This window comes from Heliangelus exortis, chromosome 3 (assembly GCF_036169615.1).
Source record: "Heliangelus exortis chromosome 3, bHelExo1.hap1, whole genome shotgun sequence".
In the NCBI taxonomy this organism is placed as follows: domain Eukaryota; kingdom Metazoa; phylum Chordata; class Aves; order Apodiformes; family Trochilidae; genus Heliangelus; species Heliangelus exortis.
The window spans coordinates 57,439,873-57,458,537 of record NC_092424.1 but is presented as its reverse complement, the minus strand read 5'-3'; the positions used below and the strand labels follow the sequence as shown (position 1 = coordinate 57,458,537).

Here is an 18,665-nt window from a genome sequence, read left to right as displayed (position 1 = left end):
TTATTATTCTACATCTGCTTTACCATGTGGAAGAAATTTATCCTTTGCAATGCAGATTTCAAGGAATCATGGAAATGGGGAAATTCAAAAATTTGTAATAGCAATTTTTGTTGAAATGAAATGTAAAAAAATACATACATGGTGAGGTCATGGAAAGATGTTTGAGGTTAAAAAAGAAGTTCATTAAATTGTGTAATGTACCAGGATTACATATAATTTATTTTATTTTATTGATCTGATTCTTCCATTTGCAGCTTAAATGAAAAAATTGGATTTGCTTTTGGCTTTAATTCATTCTGTTCTATTCACAGAAAGGTTCACTTGCCTCTTATGCTACTGAATTACAAACATTTTACAAATAGTGCCAGCCAGAATCAATAACAGCCAAGTTTAGCATTGTCAAAGAAGTTAAAAAAAAAAAACAAACCAAACAGGAAAAGAACTCTTTTTCTCATGCATCAGCACTTTCTACTGAAAAAGAAATAATTGGGGTAATTGTCTTCTTCGTATCGAAATTGTTACTGGCTGAGTAACTTACTTTTCGAAATGTTTTTGGCCCTCATAATGCTAACTGCTGCCCATCTCTGTAGCAGTTAATTCTAGTTCACCTGGATTTATATATTTGCTTGGGAAGAATGATCCTGTCTGTAGTGAGATATGTTTTTCCCCTTCAAATCTGTGTTATCAGATTAAATTGAAATAAAAGCTTTTTAAGAAGCCCATTATAATATCTCTAAAAGTCTTAAGACTCAAGCTGAAATCTGTCCTGTGCAGGCAAATGGATTAGCAAGACTAATGGTGGGTGGATGGGCAGACTTCCTTCTTTTTGCCAAAACCCTGCTGATCATGTTTCTTCCTCTCCATATGTTGCCCTGTTTTCGTAAGCTCCGTAGTGATGTTTGGGGCTGCAGCTGACTGCAGGGTGTCCTTGTCAGGAGTGCTATACAAATACTGAACAGCAGTCTTGCTCTTGACAGTATTAAAACAGGTGAGGGGATTGAAAAATGTGAGACCTACCTTTCAGGTAGGAAATTTTCACACAGGATCTCTCACAGTCATGGAATCTGAGGAAAAGCCAAGAAACCCCCAAAGCAAAGAGCTTCCCATGATCTGTGTAGTACCATAGTCCTAAGTCCAGTCCTGTATCATGTGGTGGAACCAAGAGCTTAATTCTTATGTTCAAACTTAAAAAATGTTTTAGCTCTTTTTGCAGTCTACTGGGCCTTGTAATTCATGCAATAGTCATATGATTATTGTGTCTCTAGGGATGATTTTCCAGTTTCTTGAAAAGAGCTATGATTTTGTGTGCCCAGGTGTATATTTTAAGGCCAGTGACAGGCTGGGCAATAAAACAATCAAAATGTTTTTATCTATACAACATAAAAATTTTAATTATTCATGGTAACAACCAATTTGAGGGTTTCTTAGAGTGTTTCTGGTAAGAAAACATAAGTAATTTCTGAAGTAGCAAGGTAAATTTTTTTTTAAATTTAGTATCAATACATGTTTTCTGTAGAAATCATGATTGTTTTGATACAGCTTAGATTATATTTGTCTCTTGAATAAACAGTCATAGTCATGAATTCAGATTAATTTTCTCTCTCTGTAAGCAAACAATCCAGAGAACCTATTTTTGCTGATACAAAGCTAAATATTTAAGGTTAATGAGAGTATCACAACTTAAGAAGTTGAAGAGCATGGTTCTCTTGTCATCTGATGCAGTTTTCCATGGTTTTGTAAGCCACTAGAACTGAATTTTCTAAGGTTATATGGTAAAGATCTTTAGGGGTAGAAGACAATTTCTGGCTGGAGGTAAAGAGAGAAGTTCAGGTGATTCACAGCTCTTAAGCTGGGCTCCTTTTGGGCTCCAAAGACCTCTGTGTGTGTGTTTGTGTGTGTGCGCATGTGCTCCAAGGTTAAAGTAGTTGTTGTCTTTAGAATGCATAACATTAGAACAGAACTAATTAGAGCAGATTTTGTTTTCTGAAACTTCAGTAAATGAAAGTAACTGTGCAGGTTTTGCACAGTCCATGTACGTTTCTGTGTGCCCAAAGCATATGTAAATGTACTTTTTCTAAGCTGGCAGGCAGAGAAAGTTTTTTCATTACTCTGGTTTTCCAGGTCAGTTTTTAAATGGACCTAAATCCTACTTTTATGAACTCTTAAGTACTTTACTTTATCTCGTTTTAATCAAATCAGAGTTTAAAAAAATAAAAGTGTTAGTAATAACATGAATTTGTATTTGTTGTGGGGTTTTCTCTGATGAAAGAGCAATAGTAAGTTCTGATTCCCTTTTTTGCATCAGTCTGACCTCTGTGTCTATAATATACTTGCTTTATTTGGCACGCATGTCCTCATATAATAGTTTGTGTTTCATACAGCTAAGAAACAGTTGTCTGCTAAGTACTACTGGATTAGCTGTATTGCATAACTAATTCAACAATGTTGAATCAATTTCTTTTTTCTTCAGGTGACCAGACTTTGAGAGTTTGGGATGTGAAAGCTCCAGGAGTCAAACTTGTGATACCAGCCCACCAGGCTGAGATACTGAGCTGTGACTGGTGCAAATACGATGAGGTATAAACCTATTCACCCCACTGTTTTCCTAATTTATTCATTCTCATTAAATAGTGTGGGTTTTTACTGCAACATTAGTTCATCTCTCCTTTATGAAAACATGCCCAATTGGTTTGTTGCTCTCATGTGCCATTACATTTTTAGAAGAGCCTTGTCCCAACAGATATATACCCCACTAGGTCAGTTGTTTGGCCTAATTTTTTTTGTAGTGGGCAGAATTGTCCATACTGGAGAAACAGTTTGTATTTCTCTGCTCTCTTTAACTTGCGTACCAGAGACCTCATTTATCACTTACTCATCTCTAGCACTTGATTTGTCATGACTTTTGTAGCCAACATACCCACCACTGCGATTTAATAATTAAGTTGTCCTGATATACCTGTTTTTTTTATGAAATCATCAGAATTTGCTGGTAACTGGTGCAGTTGACTGCAGCTTGAAGGGCTGGGATTTGCGGAACATCCGGCAACCAGTGTTCATCTTGCTGGGTCATACCTATGCTATCAGAAGAGTGAAAGTAAGTTGCATTTTATTCCTCATTGACCACCAGGAATTGTTACACAGATTGTTCTGGAAAGCAGTAATATTCTGTGTTACCTAGTAACTTGGAAAAAAACATCAGATTCGAAGATTGTAGATGCTACAGTGACTGTTCTTGGAAACCTTCAATTTGCCATTGTAAAACATCTTGATGTTTAGCAGGTTGCTGAGATTTCAAAGTAAGTGATATCTGCAAAGTCCATACATTTCCATAAGGAGCATGAGAGGGTTCAAGATCTGGGAGGGGGTTGGGAAGTTTACTTCAAGTAAATTATATGAAAATTTTGAGGTAGAGAAAACACTTCCTTTAATAATTTTTAAATGGTGCTGTGCCTTTTTCTTTCTATACAAATGGTGAATATTCACATGAGGCAAGATAGTGAGGGCTATGAATATGTACTTTTGTGTGTACAAAGAAAATGTTAGTATATTCAAAGAGATTTTGAAACTTTATTTGTGCAAAACTAGACTGCTATACTGGATCTGTGTACTACTAAATCATTCACTGGCAGGAATTTGTTCCAGATGCACAGATGGCATTTTTTTCAGTTTATTCAGTGCTTACTATTTTTTATATTTATATTGGTTGGATAATATCCAATATTTTTAAAACCTTTCAAGAGCAGGTGTGTTTATTAATATTTTCTAGGAAGTCTGAGCTGGCAGATGCTGGGGCAGTATTTTGCTTCCCATGCCCTTGGAATTTTGATGTGTTTCTAACAGCTTTAAAAATTACTGCACATAGGTTGTAATTTGTCAGAAAATGGGTGTGATTCAGGGAGTGGTTCCATGTCACAAATCATGTTTGGGACCACACAGCCTAAGAAGCTCCCTCTTCTCCATGTCCCAGCTACCCTTGTCTGCTGTCCCATCCCCACTGGTGGTGGCTGTCCAGTCTTTTTTCCTACAAGTCCTGAATGACCGTGCTCTAGTCTGTCTTGGTGAAATGTTATTCATAGCAAAAGAACACTTAATAGTGATGTTTGTTTACTTTTTTTTTAAAAAAGATAATTTTTTAGTTTGAATTTGACAGCCATTGAGACAAATGAATCAATACATTATCAGTCAATAAAGACTATCAAATTCTTACTCTCCGGCAGCTAGTGGGATCTTTTAAAAATGGCTGTTCCAGTAAGGGGTTCACAGCACATTGTCTTCATGATAAAAGGAAGAAAGTGAATGCAGAATTATTATTCACCATTAGTTGTGATAATGGAAGTGTAGGACATTTGATGAAACTAATAGGAAAGGGGTTTACAAACAGATGGATGTGCTTCTTTTACACACTGGATGGTATACTTGAGTTAACTCACTGCAGAAGAGGTTGCATAGACAGGTGGCCTCATCAGGTTTGTGGATAGCAGCTGGTCAATAAACAGATATTAGAAGAACTCTCCAGGGATGGCATCCCTAATTTCTCTGCTTTCTATCATCCTAGGCTGCATTAGGAAGAATGCTGATAGCAGGCTGAGGAAAACAATCACTACTCACTGCACCTGTGAACCACATGTGGAGTGTTGAGTTCAGTTCTGGGCTTCCCAATGGAGGGGAGACATGGACATACTAGAATAAACCCAGCAAAGGGCCTAGCAAAGAAGGTTAAGAGGCTGGGGTTTCTGTCCCACCAGGAGAGGCTGAGAGAGCTTTTAGTGTAGAGAAGAGGAGGCTTAGGGAAGATCTTACCACAGTGTATGAGTGGCTGGGAAATAGAGAGGGCAAAGCCTGACTCTTCTCAGTGCTATCTGGTGAGGGGACCAGAGGTGATTGGTACAAACTAGAATACAGAAGATGCTATCTAAATGTGGCCCACTGGGCTCAAAGACTGTTGGCCTGACTGGGCAGAGTATTTTTTTATATTTTTGTACCGTCTCATCTAAATTTGCATTTTGTGGCCCATCATCCTCCCTGTTTTGTTAAAATGCCTTGAAATTATTCTTAGGATTTGGCCAGCAGTAGGACTTTCTTTGCACTAGCCTCTGAGATCAGTTTACTAAGTTTAAGGATATGGTGTGGAGACTATATGCCCACATGTGCAAAAGAGAATTATGTGAGTACCTGACTTCTGTTCCATCTTTGCATGCTGTCCATTTCAAGATAAACATGACATAAGATAAGAGAGTTGGGGTCAGCACTTAGGGGTGGTGAGGCATATCTACATTTGCATGGTAAAACTCAACAGTCACACTAAATGTGGAGAGACCAGCATGCTACCTGAATAGAGGCACTTGTCCCTATCTGTGTCCCTTCCCCTACACTGTGCTGACACTAGCAGTTATAAAGCTGTGCAGCAAGCTGGCTCAGCTGATTGCTCTCACTAAAAATTCTGTCCCTAAAAGGAACTGGTTTCTGTCTGTATCACGAAGCTGGCTCAGTTTATTGCTCAGCCACACAATTGCAAGCTCTGACACAAAGGAAGGAGGCAGGGGTACCCAGTCTGAAGTGGGAAGGGAAGGCAAGGCTATGAGTCTCGGCAGCAGTGCACTTTTCAAGTAGCTTAAACCAACCATGAAATCACCCTCTTCAGTTGTCTGTGTTTTCTGTTCTGTTCACTTGCTCAGGGTTGCATTGACTTTCAGATCTGAGGCTAGCAAGGAATCCTACTCAACACAGTACAGTCAGCATTCATGCAGATTCTTTGTGGCCTTTCACTACAGTCCAGGGTGTTATCTACTAACTACACTAAGGTCATCTGGAGCCCTTTTCAGGTTTTTATATTGGTGCAGTTGGCTGTCTCATATTCTTAGCTGGCTTCAATCTCTTATACTGAAAAGTAGCTATGACTTTTGAGTTTACCTAAAAAAGATACTTGGATGAATGATCTGTGAAGGTCAGGATGGATGATGTGTTTGTTGGTCTTCTGTCTAGATACAACCCTCCAGATGATAAAATTGTAGTATCTTAGAATTAAGTGGAAGAGAATTGTAAAATATTCTCTTTGTAGCAGAAAGACATTATACAAATTCTGTCAACTTATGTGTGTAGCCCTGCTAAGTATTTTGATAGAGTTTGCTTAAGTAAGTTTATATGATAGCTAAGATTAATGACAAAGCTTTTCAGCTTTGATATTTTTTTGTTCATCTGAAACCACATGCAGAGGGAGCATGTGGGAAATATGCCATTAGTTTTTGCTGTTTGTTAGGCTTCTTCCCCTTTATTATTCTTATTCCTGAGATGCAATAGAAAAAGATGTGGTTTTATTTTTTTTGCCTCTAGAAAAACTGTAAGAAGTCTGGGAAGGCTAAAGTTTAAGCACACACATCCCTCAATTTTACCATAGAAAAGAGAAATCTTTCAGCAGAGTTCAGCATGCAAGGACATACTCTGCCCTTTCGGCAACTTGGACAATTGTGACAATAGCCCAGGCTTAACATTTTACTGTGAATAATATCACATGTTTTGCAGGAAGAATCTTACCTATCACGTGGGGTCCCCCCACGCTGTGGGGGACCTGTATTCAAACTGAAGTTGTGTCAATGCCTTTTGTATTTCCTGGTGAGAAATACAGACTTTAAAATAGTTAGAAACTGAGGACTATCAAAAAGCTGAACGATTTTCACCTGTGTCCTTATTCTGCAGTTCTTAGATGTGTCTGCAACAGTCTATAGGAGCCTGTGTCCTGTAAAGTACTCTGCAGTAGAGGGGGAACTATGAAGTGATTTTATACTGCCTTCATTTTTTCAATTTCTCTCAAATTTTTCAATTTCTGTTAATGACTTCAAAATAAATTTAAAGTCATGGAATTGATGATAGTAATTTATTTTACATTCCCTGCAGCATGGCACAAATTTTGTCTCTGAAAATAATAAACTGGTCACATAGCTTTTCTGAAACTCACTTTATATAATGAGATATACTCATCGGCCAAAAGAGGAATTTAATGACTGATTATTTGACTGTCATGAAATTTCTTAACTTTACAGCAGTGTTGTTTGGAACTGCTGTAATGAAATCAGATTAAATGAGGATCCCATAGAGCATTCCTTTTAATTAGAAGCATGGCATGGAAATTTGTTGGTGTGGTTTGTTTTGTTGCAGCATGATGCAGTAGTTACCAAGACTGTTTAAATACTATGGTAATTTTCTACGTACAGTACGTCTGTACAATGTTCACAATGCTATTACTTTAAAAGTTACTCTGTTTTGTTTTCTTTCAGTTTTCACCATTCCATGCAAACTTATTGGCCTCTTGCTCCTATGATTTTACTGTGAGGTACGGTATTTTTTTACTTGTTCCTTTCAACAACTGCCTTTCTCTTGTAGATTAGAACTGTATAGTGAGCTTGTATTATATTCCTGTCCCTCATAGGCATGTCATTAATTCAGTAAACAAGTTAAATGCCTGAGCACCTTCCCTAAGTTTATCTTAATTGGTGTTCCTTTGCTTCCTGTAATAAAGGGTAGTGCCTTGTCAGTGATACCCACTGTCATCTGGTGGTTGCCAGCAACCTGACAGCCTAAGTGCTATGATGCCCATGTGTGTATAACTTTGTAGACTACTGTATCAGCATTCCACCTTGTATGAAGTGCTTGATTTTATTTTTAAAACGCACTTCTCATAGAGTACCACGCAGTGATCTGTGGAAGCTTAGGTATGGGATCTTATTTAACATCCTTTACAGATGTAGTACCAGCTAGTTTGCAGTTTATAATTTCTCTGAAGGCTTCTAGGGCTAAAATAAAAAGTGATAATTGGTTTCTTCCAGTGGCCTTGTCTTTGCTATAAGACTAATAATCAACATGCTAATGTACTAAAGTTACTTGAATGTGTTGTCATGCTATTTCCACTTTCAAGACCAACTATATATCTTTCACATTTAGCTCTAAGGCGTTTTGTGTGGTACCAAAATCTAGTGCAATTTCAGCTCTGATGTTTTCATCTGTAGAAGCTGTCAGTAAAGATGAGGACAGCTCTTACTGGTATATACCAGTGTGTCTGTAAATGCAGAACTTGGGGAGCTTTTCACAACATACCATTATAGGCATTATTTTTCTGGCCAAGCAATTATTTTATGTTACTAAGGACAGTGCAGTGTTGAAGGGCTGAAATACCTATTTTTAGTAGTTTTCTAAAACTATTAGTTGCTGGGTTTTGTGTGAGTGAACAAACAAGAGGAGGCCAGATGAAAGTCTTTAGAAAAGGTGGCACAGGCTAAATAATCTATATAGTGGGAGAAACTTGTTACCAGAACACTATGGAACATCTGTTTCAAATAATACCACATGTCTATGTTGTACCACTACCATATATCCTGTACTATTATTTTCAGGAAGGAATGTAGCTCACAGCAAGAAGTAGAGTTCACTTAGAAATGTGCATTTGATTGGATGCACTGGACACTCCACATGCTCATAGGTGTACCCATGCTGTCGTGTATACACATGCATGTATGCACACAATGTACATGTGGACATGTCTGTGTACACACATGTACATACACACATTTCAATTTAAGAACAAAAAAACTTGATAAATACTTAAAAGGTGGAAAAGAAGTAAGGGCTCCAGTACACAGTAATAATTTTGGATCTTGTTGAATCTACGCAAGGTTTGCCACTTTTAGGCATATTTGATAGTAATTTATAGAACAGTATGGTATGTTAGTCCTTTAAAAACAGATTAATTGGTACAAGCTATGCTATTTTAACAGCAGCTTATTTATGATACTGTCCTTTTGTTTTCTGTAACATTTCTGTTTGAAGCTCAAAATTGTAAGCATTAACATATACTAGATAACTGAATACAGTATAACTTAATGTTTAAGCTTTGTGATCTTAAAGGTTACTGAAGCTTTGTAGTTTAGCCAAACAGATGCAAATCCCGTATGAGTTTACCAAACTGGTGTGTAGGAGGCAGGGTTTGCATTTGTCTCAGATAGAACAGCTGGTCTGGCTATCTGAAAGCAAAAAATAGTAGGTTGAAGGCAAAGTTAACAACATTTAGCTTCATCCTTTGTGAATAGTATAATGATTGCATGTGTGCACTATAGTAAAGCTACTGAAATGAAAACCAGTTCAGATGCTAACTTCACATTAGGGGTTAAGAAAAAGAGGATGTAGATTTGAACTTGGGATTTTATGTATACTTTTGCTTGGGATTTGGGCTATAATGATTTAGATTTAACCTGTCTAGTAGATGTCTTATTGAGACAAATTTTGTCTATGCCATATCCTTAATATTTGGAAGAGTTCAGGAAAAATGTAGGTTAATTAAAATGTAGTTTTAACACAGATGAATCATTAAAATGCCAGGAAATGCACAAAGTACTGTAACGTTTCCGGGACTTATTTAGGTCTGTATGCATGCTCTTAAAGCTTATCTCTATCAAAATTCAGTTTGAAAGAACATCAGTATCATCTCTTACTGGAATCACTTATATTTTTGGACTCTCTTTAGTATAAGAAAAAAAAATTTCATGCATTAGGCACAGGCAGTGCTCACCAAAATCAGAATATCTGATAAGTTACAGAACTTCATTAAGCTGGTATCAGACCAGATCTTGAAATGTATTCACAGAAACTTGCCTCTGAGCAAAAAGTGATTTTTGCTGAAAGTTGTACTATAGTGGACCTCATCTCTGCAAGGTGCTTTAAGGTAAAACACTGTCTCCAGCTTTCTGACACTATGTGCAAGTTGAGTAACTTGGATCCTGAAGAAATCTTGAGAACTTCTGGAATAATGCCACACAGAAATTAAACTTTTTTTCACTTAAGTTTATTATCCTTGTTATGTTTCTTTTTTCTTGAAGGTGAAAAGGTGGTGTTTGCTCATTTGCTCCCCCTTTTTTTTTTTTTTTTTTTTTCCCCCTCCCTCCAAAAGGGAAATAGTTTCCTGCTGATCAAAATGCTTGTCACTGTTTGGTGTCTAGTGTGAAACTGAAAACTGCAGTAGAACAACCTACCCTGAATGTCTCGGTTGATGCTATCTCCTGCATCATTATAAAGTTGCTAGCAGTACTCAGGATTTTGGGCACTACATCTGATGAAACAAGAAAATTCAAAATGGATTTTCAGTTATGATGTAACTGTTTCTTGCAACTATAGAGTTAGTCAAATTCACTCATACACCTGTTTTAAACGTATCTCTTCTCTTACATGATTCCTTTTTTTGATTAAAACAAGAATTACAATTTCATGGTAAATATTTTGACATACAAATAAATGCCTGTGTTCTTGTATTATTTTTTTAATCTGCTTGTTATTGACAACTACTTCTGTATTTCTCAGACATCTGATTTAACCAGTTTTAGCTAACTGACCTTTCCCAGTGCTTGATGAAGAGTGGGGCATGTGTCAAAGTGAACTGAAGCTCCACTCTGAGAATGATGATACTGAAAGATGGGGAATATCTGGAAGCTCTGATGAGACCATATAGTTTGGGATTCACATGCCCTTTTGGTTAATTTGTGTTTTGGGGAGAAAGGGGGAACAATGAGTAAGGTGGTGGATAACTTTACTCTAGTAACTACACTTAAATTATTGTGTATCAGCAGCAATGAAGTTGTTACTCTTGTACACCAGCAAGCCCATATAGGTTCATGTCTTTATCCTTCAAAATTAGAGCAGCACATAATGTTGGATCTTGGGATGTACCTTGTATTAATTTAAGATAAAAGCACTAGACAAGGTCTGTACTTGCCTAAATTAAGATTCTCGCTTGCATTTCTTAAATCAGATTGAACTTTTTAGTGACAAGAAATATCTTCATTTTGTGAACATGCCCTGTTCTTCAGGACACTATTTCTGGTTTAGGAAATTTATTGTCCTGTCCAAAAGTAGCTTGATGCTAGCTTCTGCTCAGACAGAAGTTTTTCTAGTTTGCAGGAAGAACTTACAGGTAACTTTGTTTTACAGGACAACTGTAGTGTAAATTTATTAAGCTTGTACAAATGTAATGGAAACTCATACAAGAAAGGGAAATCCTAAGTTGTATGTTAAGGGAGGCAAAAGACATAGCATGAATTTACCATCTGTCTGAGGTACTATCTACTCAGCTTGCAGTACTATCTCCCCATCATGTGCATTTTACTACCTTGTTCTGACACTGGAGCCTGTAATGATACTTGCTGCCTGTTTTTTCTCAGCCAGTGGTGAAGGCAGGGCAGGAGGTAAGAGTAGAGAGAGGAGGAGGACCTGGTAGAAGATAGGTAGAAGAAACTATACTGGGGTGTGGTGAAAGTATTTTGATAGGGGAGCACAGGATATGTATGTAGCAAGATAGATCTTTATGGTACAAAGTATAGAATCCATAGGATCGACGAAATGGCTTGTCTAGAATAAGCAGTTGACTTACAATGTACATGCAGCTTATGAATTGCATGTGGAGTATGTGTAAAACAAATAAGAAACTATCAAAAAATGAGGGAAAAGGTATACTTTCAACAGTTCCAGTGAAAAAAGTTTTAAGAAAATGCACTCATATAGGTTGTGGGATGTCTAAGGTCAGTGCAGATGTGACTGTAGTTGTGATTGCTAGTTTTAATGTACATAATATGGGTTTAAATGGCTGTTCTGCCTCTGTGGCACACCTCTGATTGTACAGGCTGTACAAATCTGTAAGGGACCCTAAAAGTGTGTATGTTTGTCTGCCCTGTCCCCACTGACATTGATGCTGCTAACCATGTAGATACACTACAATTAAAATAATGCAGGCACACCTATTTTTTCTGTGAATGCATCTTCATTTTATGGCATAGCTGTCATACTGGGGTGTACACTGTCTTTGAAGACTTCTATTGTGCTCTTAAGTTTTCAGAATGCAATGGGACTTCACTCTGAGCAGAATATTGTTGTAACCATGCTGCTTTGGGAAGGTGGGATATAGATCATGTTTGTCATTTTGGACTGCAGAGTTATGAGAGCCATCATTAGCTTGTCAGCAATAATTCTCAGTCCTGAGACACTAAATTTTTTTTGCACTTTAACAATTTTATATTGAACAAGCAAAAGTCCCAAGCAGCCCGTGGAACTTGAACTATGTTGCAGTACTCTTAAACTGTGCTTCCTCTGACTTTTTGCAAATGTGACTCCATACAACAAGCACCCAAGTTGTACTACCATTTTAAAAATCTATCAGAAAGTCTTTTCTAAGTTTTTGTTTTGTAAATTTGAAGTTGTCTTCTTTAATCCTAGTTTCAGTTATGAGCCTTTGAAGTGTTAGTAGAGAGCTACTGTGGTAGGGAAAGCTGCCACTATTACTTAGAAACAACAAGATTTTGTGGCTTCACTTTCTTATGAACAAACGTGGGAGGATGAAAATGCTGAGATGGTCTTTTAGTCCCCTCTCCTGCAAAGTAAGTTGTTTGTCTTAGATCTCAGGTACCAGGAAAAAGTTAAGAGGGTTGTTGCTATGGCATAGCCATTGTGCTGATACCACTGTTCATTTATGAAGGAAATTACATCCACACATTAAACAAACTGACCCCTCTGGCTCCAGTGTTTGCTGTTTTACCTGAATTGGTTTGAACATGCAGTGCTTTCAGTGTAGTTGGTCTGATAATGAGCTGTTCTAATGAAGTATTGTCACTTTCCCCAACAGGTGTGAGACAGAGGCCTCTGTGGTTGTTACAGAAATAAAGCATATGATTGACCACTGTGAGAAAATTCGAGCTGTAGAAAATCTGATTAGAGCTGCCAGCCCACACAATGTGCTGTGCTTTACAGACTGTGAACTTTTCTAAGCAGCATATAGATTAAAAAAAAACCCATTAAATCTTCCTTTTGTGCCATCGTGGTTTGTCTTGTTGGGGTGTTACTATGTGATAGCTCTACTCCTGATACCTTTGTTCATGACTGAGATTATTACATCTTTTCTTATGCCTCTTTTTTCCTTGCTGTTAACTGCACTGAGGGGTATTGCATCTAATGGGGCAGCATCTGAGAGAAGCAGAGCAGATCAGAAATCTGTTTTCTAGAAATTTTTTTCAACCGAGACTGTAAAAAAAAAATTGCTTTTTGCAATAGGAACTAGTGGAATTAACTGTGTAATGCAACCGATAATTGTAGTACACATCTATTATTAAATTATAGTATTCTATTTTGTTTTGCAGGAAGACAGTCTCAAATTTGAGACTGTAAATAACTGATATCACTAAAAGAAGGTGTAATTTTCAGCAAATAAAAATCACATAGTGGAAAATACCAAAACCTGACTTGTTTTATGAATCATAAATTGTGCTAATGCCTTTCAAGAATAAAATTCCCTAGCCATCAAGAAACACAAAAAGAATGTTCTAGCCTATGTTTTGTCCTGCTTTAATACTGTCCCAATGGCTTCTCTTTAGTGCCAACTTTGACCTCAGTTTCTGCAACAGGAGTCCAAGATGGTTTTGCACAGTGGGGTTTAATTTATGCAAATCAGCAGATGGCTTTGCAGGAATATGATTTATATTTCCTAAGAGAATGAGTTTGCTTTTTTTAATACTCTGGCAGCAACAGATTTGTCAATATCTTGCATTATATTTTTGAAATGGCCTTTCAATTACTTTAATTGTGGTTTGTTTGAATTTTTTTTCCCTCTCTCCCCCTCTCTCTTCCCTCTGTAGATTCTGGGACTTCTCCAATCCTAATCCTTTGCTGGAAACAGTTGAGCATCATACTGAATTTACATGTGGACTTGATTTAAGTCTTCACAACCGTGGTCAGGTAAGAGCTGGGATAAATTTACTTTTCACTTGCCTGTTATAACCACTGTGGTCTTGACTGGACTGCAGGACCCAGATCCTAAGTAAGAGCCATCAGACTGCAGAAAGCTTCTGGAAGTGAGTCTGCTGAACGAATATTAAATAAACCTCACTTCAGGTCCATTTTTATTTATAAAGCAGCTACTTAGATTGGGTAGGAGGGGAGGGCAGGACAGACAGATTTGCAAAATCAGATAGGTGAAAGTCACTGTGAGCTCAGGGAAAATGAAGTAATTTTGTTTCAGAAGGAGGAGTAATAGAGAGTGACCTAGAATGCCAAGCTGAGATACAGAGCTTTCTTCCATCTACTTAGAGTGTCAAGTTAAACATTGATAGTGTCAGACATGATACCTAGACCTGGCATGTCATAATATTTGGATTACTACAACAATCTTAATATGTAGTTACAATTCAAAAGCCCTCAGCTACTGACGTGGATAGGTTGCACCCATTTTATCCAGGGTAATAATTTATCCAGGGTATTTATCCAGAGTAGTTGTGGTAGGGTTCTCCCCTGCTTATGTTGCTATAGTCATTTCTGTTTAGTAAACAGAAGATGGTTGTTTGTAGTACAAACTTTTTTTTTTTTTTCAGACACAGAAGGCAGAAAAACTAAAGCTAGTAATTAACTTTAAAATGAGGAAGTCTACAGTTTTCATACAAAAATTACTGTCACCAAGTTAACTGTAACTAATGCACTACTTAATGTGCCAAAGATATAATTTGCATCTGAATTCCTTTCTAGTTCACAGTGAAAGTAATTAATTAAAAGCTTCATCCCAAGTGAGTGCTTAGGTATGATTCTGGCTGAATTGTGTCCAAATGCAGCAGAAGTCTTAGCATAGTACATCAAGGCCTTACAGTTTTACATCACTCCATGCTCTGAGCTCCATTTAGATTTCCATGAAGTTGGTGTGGGTTTTGCCATGGATCTGCACAAGGCAAAGATGTGATTTTGAGTATAAGCCTGTTACAAAGAACCCTGTGTGTTACAGAATGGGTCTCAGTGGATGGTGTTTCTCTGACTGTCTGGCTAGGTATGATTTCTTTCTGTATGATCTGTCAGACTTGGAGTTGCTACTCTGTGGATATTATTTCTTTTGTGACTGCAATGTGTGGAGTAGCCTTCTTGGAAAAAGGCAAAGTAACTGCTCATTGGTGATTGAAAGCAAACAGTTGCATATGCACTTGTATGTTGGAAAAAGGAAAATGATGGTGTGCATACCCATCTACATTGGGGCATTTGTGGTGCATCCAGGTATTAGGTTTTCCACACAGAAATTCTACAAGTTTGATGTTAGACTCTAAGCACAAAATCTGTAAAATCTGGGCTTCATATCCATATACACTGCATGCCAGTGTGCCTTCCAGGCAGAATTTTGGCATCTGCAACAGCTTTCATATTCCTCTGCTTTTTTTCTACTGAGTTGATTTAATGTATTGTGGACGTTGGACACCACATCAATGCAAAATGTAAACGTTTTGTTTTATTTTTTTAAAGAAGTTTAAAAGCTTGTGATAAAATTAAACTATAGCAACAAGATAAAAAATTAACACTTACTGAATAGCTGTTTCCAGTATGAGCACTTGCAACCTTTCCCTGGTTTGTACATCAATCCAATGAACAATATTTGCTTAAATTTTATGGTGATCTTCCAAATATGTAGATTGCCTTCATGGCTCTATCAAGACTTGATAATGATCCCCATTCATTGTTAATCTTCGTCATTTGTATAGTTTGTAATATTCACTGTGTGTTTTATAAGGAGTTACGACTTGAGATTTGAACTGCATCTTTCCTCTTTGCATTCAAGGTATTTATTCATAATGCACTAGCTATTAATTTATAGTCAAATCAAATACCATTCAGGTCATTAACTTTTGCTTTCATTCTAAACGATTTTTTTTGTTGTCTAGCCAGATGATATTTTCTTTGGCTTTGCCTGGTGAACCTCAGCATTTTTGAATTACCTCTTACATGTCAAGGAAAATCATTCTGTACTTTTGAAAAAGTGTTCAGAGTAGATAATCTGATCTAGGACTTAAAAGATATTCCTGTCAAAATGATTGAACTTTAAACAGAATCCAGGCAGAGAGTAGGTACTGACGGGCAAGCTGGTTCTTGTACAGCATCCTGCTAAGGGGAGATAGCATATGGGAGAGAGATCAGGTCATAAGGAATGGGTCCCATGTTGTGAAGGTAAGTATTAGCTAGATAAAACAGAAAAGTCCTTTGTGTACAATTAAGATTCTGATATCTATTTTGGAGTATCTGGGGTCAGGTAAGTGCTTGCTGAAAGCTTTGCATTTTAATAAAACCAACTCTTGTTTGGGGTTCTTTTCCCACCATAATGTTGGTGTCAGGCTCATAAAAATTTTCAGACAACAAACTTTCTAACAGACTAACAAACAAAATTTCAGGTGCATAGAAAAATGTATATTTTACTCTTCAAAGCACTGACAGAAGTTATCCTCATGATATTCAGGGTATTTCTCTGTTAAATTGCAAGTACTGATGGGAGAGCTTGCAAGGCAGATTTTCTAGGAGAAAATACTCCCAGCTCCAGCTTTCAGCTAGAACAGCTTTTGGCATGCACAAGAACAGTGACAATACCCTAAGCACCAAAAATCTTTTAACTTTTTGATGGTCTACAGTATTAAGAAGCGAACAAGTCAATTTACCTTGTCAGCAGTTTTAAGATAGTGCAGTTTTTTTAAACCAGACATGATAGTTATTTCCAAAGTTTGGAGATAAGAAAAGCAATTAAATCTTGCTACTTTTTTATATGCTAGATAGGCAGAGGGTGTATGTGGAAAATATAAAAATGGTAATCTGCTATATACTACTCCTTGCTAGGGGCTGATAATGCTGTGCCATATATTGGAGTTGTACTCTGTAGCTCATCAGATTTCTTATTTCTCTCCTTATATTTACTTTCCCTGTATATGATCTGTGAATGCTCTGCTGAATTAAAATATAATACTCCTTTAAGTCTAGCTCTTCCTGGGATTTTGCTGTGCTGTAAGCATGAGCATAACTTCTTTGGGTGTTATTTGTGCAGCTTTATTTAAAAGTGGCTTTTTCCTTCTGTTGTAGGTTGAATGTGATATGGCAGTAATTAATTAATTTAGATGTCTCTTAGGCAATCCATCAGTGACACAGATAAAAAGTACAGATACTGTAAACATTCACTTCTTGTCTTGATTCTGAAATCATTTTAGTAAGTTTGTAAGGAATAGAAAATACATATGTACCATGAATTTCTTTAAACTGTGGACAAAAAATACTCAACACTTCATTGTAGTTCTAAGGCTGTATTGTTTAACAAAACTGTATATAAACTGAAACTCTGAATTTTATCTGAAAACCTTTCTCAGCTGACATTTCATGTCTGTTCTGAACTCTGTTAAGCAGCCAGAGGAAAGTAGACATTAAAGCTTTCCATTGAGCCAGGCTTTCTATCTTGCTGCTGAGATCAAGATTAAGTATCTAATGGGAACAGGAGAGGAATCTTTCCATTTCTCTGTACTTTTACTCTATGAACAATGACATTTCTTAATTAAAGGATACATGGTTTTCAACAGAAATGATAGCAAGGGGTGTAGTATCTTAGAATACTTGGTATGTGAAGAGTGTATTAGACATCCAGGACTTCAGTGATAGGCAATACTGAGGTGCTCCCTTTGGAAATTAAATTCATTTTGCATCAAATGAGAGTAAACCAAATGTCAGTTCTGTAGTCCAAAATAAACTGTCAGCTGAATGCATGTTGAAGTCTAGGTTTTAGAATAACTTAACAATAACAATAATACAGGCAGTAATCACTTACAATTTTCTTTTATTGTGGTTGTGTGTGTTTGGATGATAATTATAGTACAAACAGGCAGCTTTAGCTGTCTAAAGAGTTGTTTGTGTCAACATAGTTTGGGAAGCAAACTTGTTTTATCTAGCCCACTGTGTGGCTGCACCTCCTTGTGTAAATATTCCCTCCAAGAAGTAGTTCACATAAAACTGGTTTCTCTTACTGCCCAGAGCTCCACGTGCTTTAAAAGAAATATCAGTGTGAGAAAGGGCCTGGCCACAATTCTTCTGTATTGCATTTGGAGATGGTGAGGAGTGGTACTGCAGTGCACACTCATGGTTCCAAATAATCTGGAGACAGTAACATCAGTGCAGTACTCATTAAAATAGTTTTGTGCTCTGTGTTACACTGTCTTTTGTCTTTGTGAACCACGTGCCCTGAACCTCCACTTTCTTCTCCTTAAAGCTGTGGGGTATGAGCAGCATGTTGTACCACACAACACTCTGCTCCTTCCTTCCTTACACCTGGCCAGAGCAGTTACACCTGAGCAGAGATGCCTGATTTGTAGCTTCTTTCTGTTGATCCCATAAAATGTTACTGTACTGATGGAATCATGACTTCTCATGGCATCAGTATCACTAAATTTTTGAAAGCTGTAATTTCTTACCTAGTTGGAGAGAGGCCATAGTCAAACACTTGAGATACATCCCCTGGAGGTTCTAAGTTCTTCCAGCTTTATGAAGAAGCTTTTGATCACTGTCAGGTTTCAGTGTATGGCTTTGTTCTGCTACTCTTTTTGATGTGCAGCTTGTGCAGTGTGCTGCACAGAGTGTGTTCACTCTGTGAACAGAGCAAGCACACGAAGAGATAGGATGGGGGCTGTTGAAGTTGGCTTAGCCAGCATAGCCAAATATAAATGCAGGTGATGTCTTTACAGAGGCTGTTTTGCTATGTGTTTTGCTGTTCATTTAAGTTAATTGTGCACCCTCAACAGGCTCAGGTTTCATCTTATGAAAATCTACAGAAAAACAGAGACTTGGCCTGCTTTTTTCTTTTGATCACTTGC

At 37.3% G+C, this 18,665-nt stretch overlaps 1 protein-coding gene across 3 annotated transcripts in view; it reads left to right on the top strand.

The window, feature by feature from the left end:
• PEX7 (peroxisomal biogenesis factor 7) overlaps positions 1-18,665 on the top strand; it is a 38,795-nt gene that overhangs the window by 12,192 nt on the left and 7,938 nt on the right. The window contains exons 6-10 of one of the 3 annotated variants that reach the window (XM_071740841.1): positions 2,471-2,577; positions 2,981-3,094; positions 7,272-7,327; positions 11,863-11,927; positions 12,653-12,705. In XM_071740841.1, the coding sequence (XP_071596942.1) occupies positions 2,471-2,577; positions 2,981-3,094; positions 7,272-7,327; positions 11,863-11,927; positions 12,653-12,690 (380 nt within the window). In that variant the 3' untranslated portion in view covers positions 12,691-12,705. Of the gene's footprint in view, positions 1-2,470; positions 2,578-2,980; positions 3,095-7,271; positions 7,328-11,862; positions 11,928-12,652; positions 12,810-13,658; positions 13,759-18,665 lie in introns of those variants that run through there. The other 2 variants (XM_071740839.1, XM_071740840.1) reach the window with 2 other exon arrangements.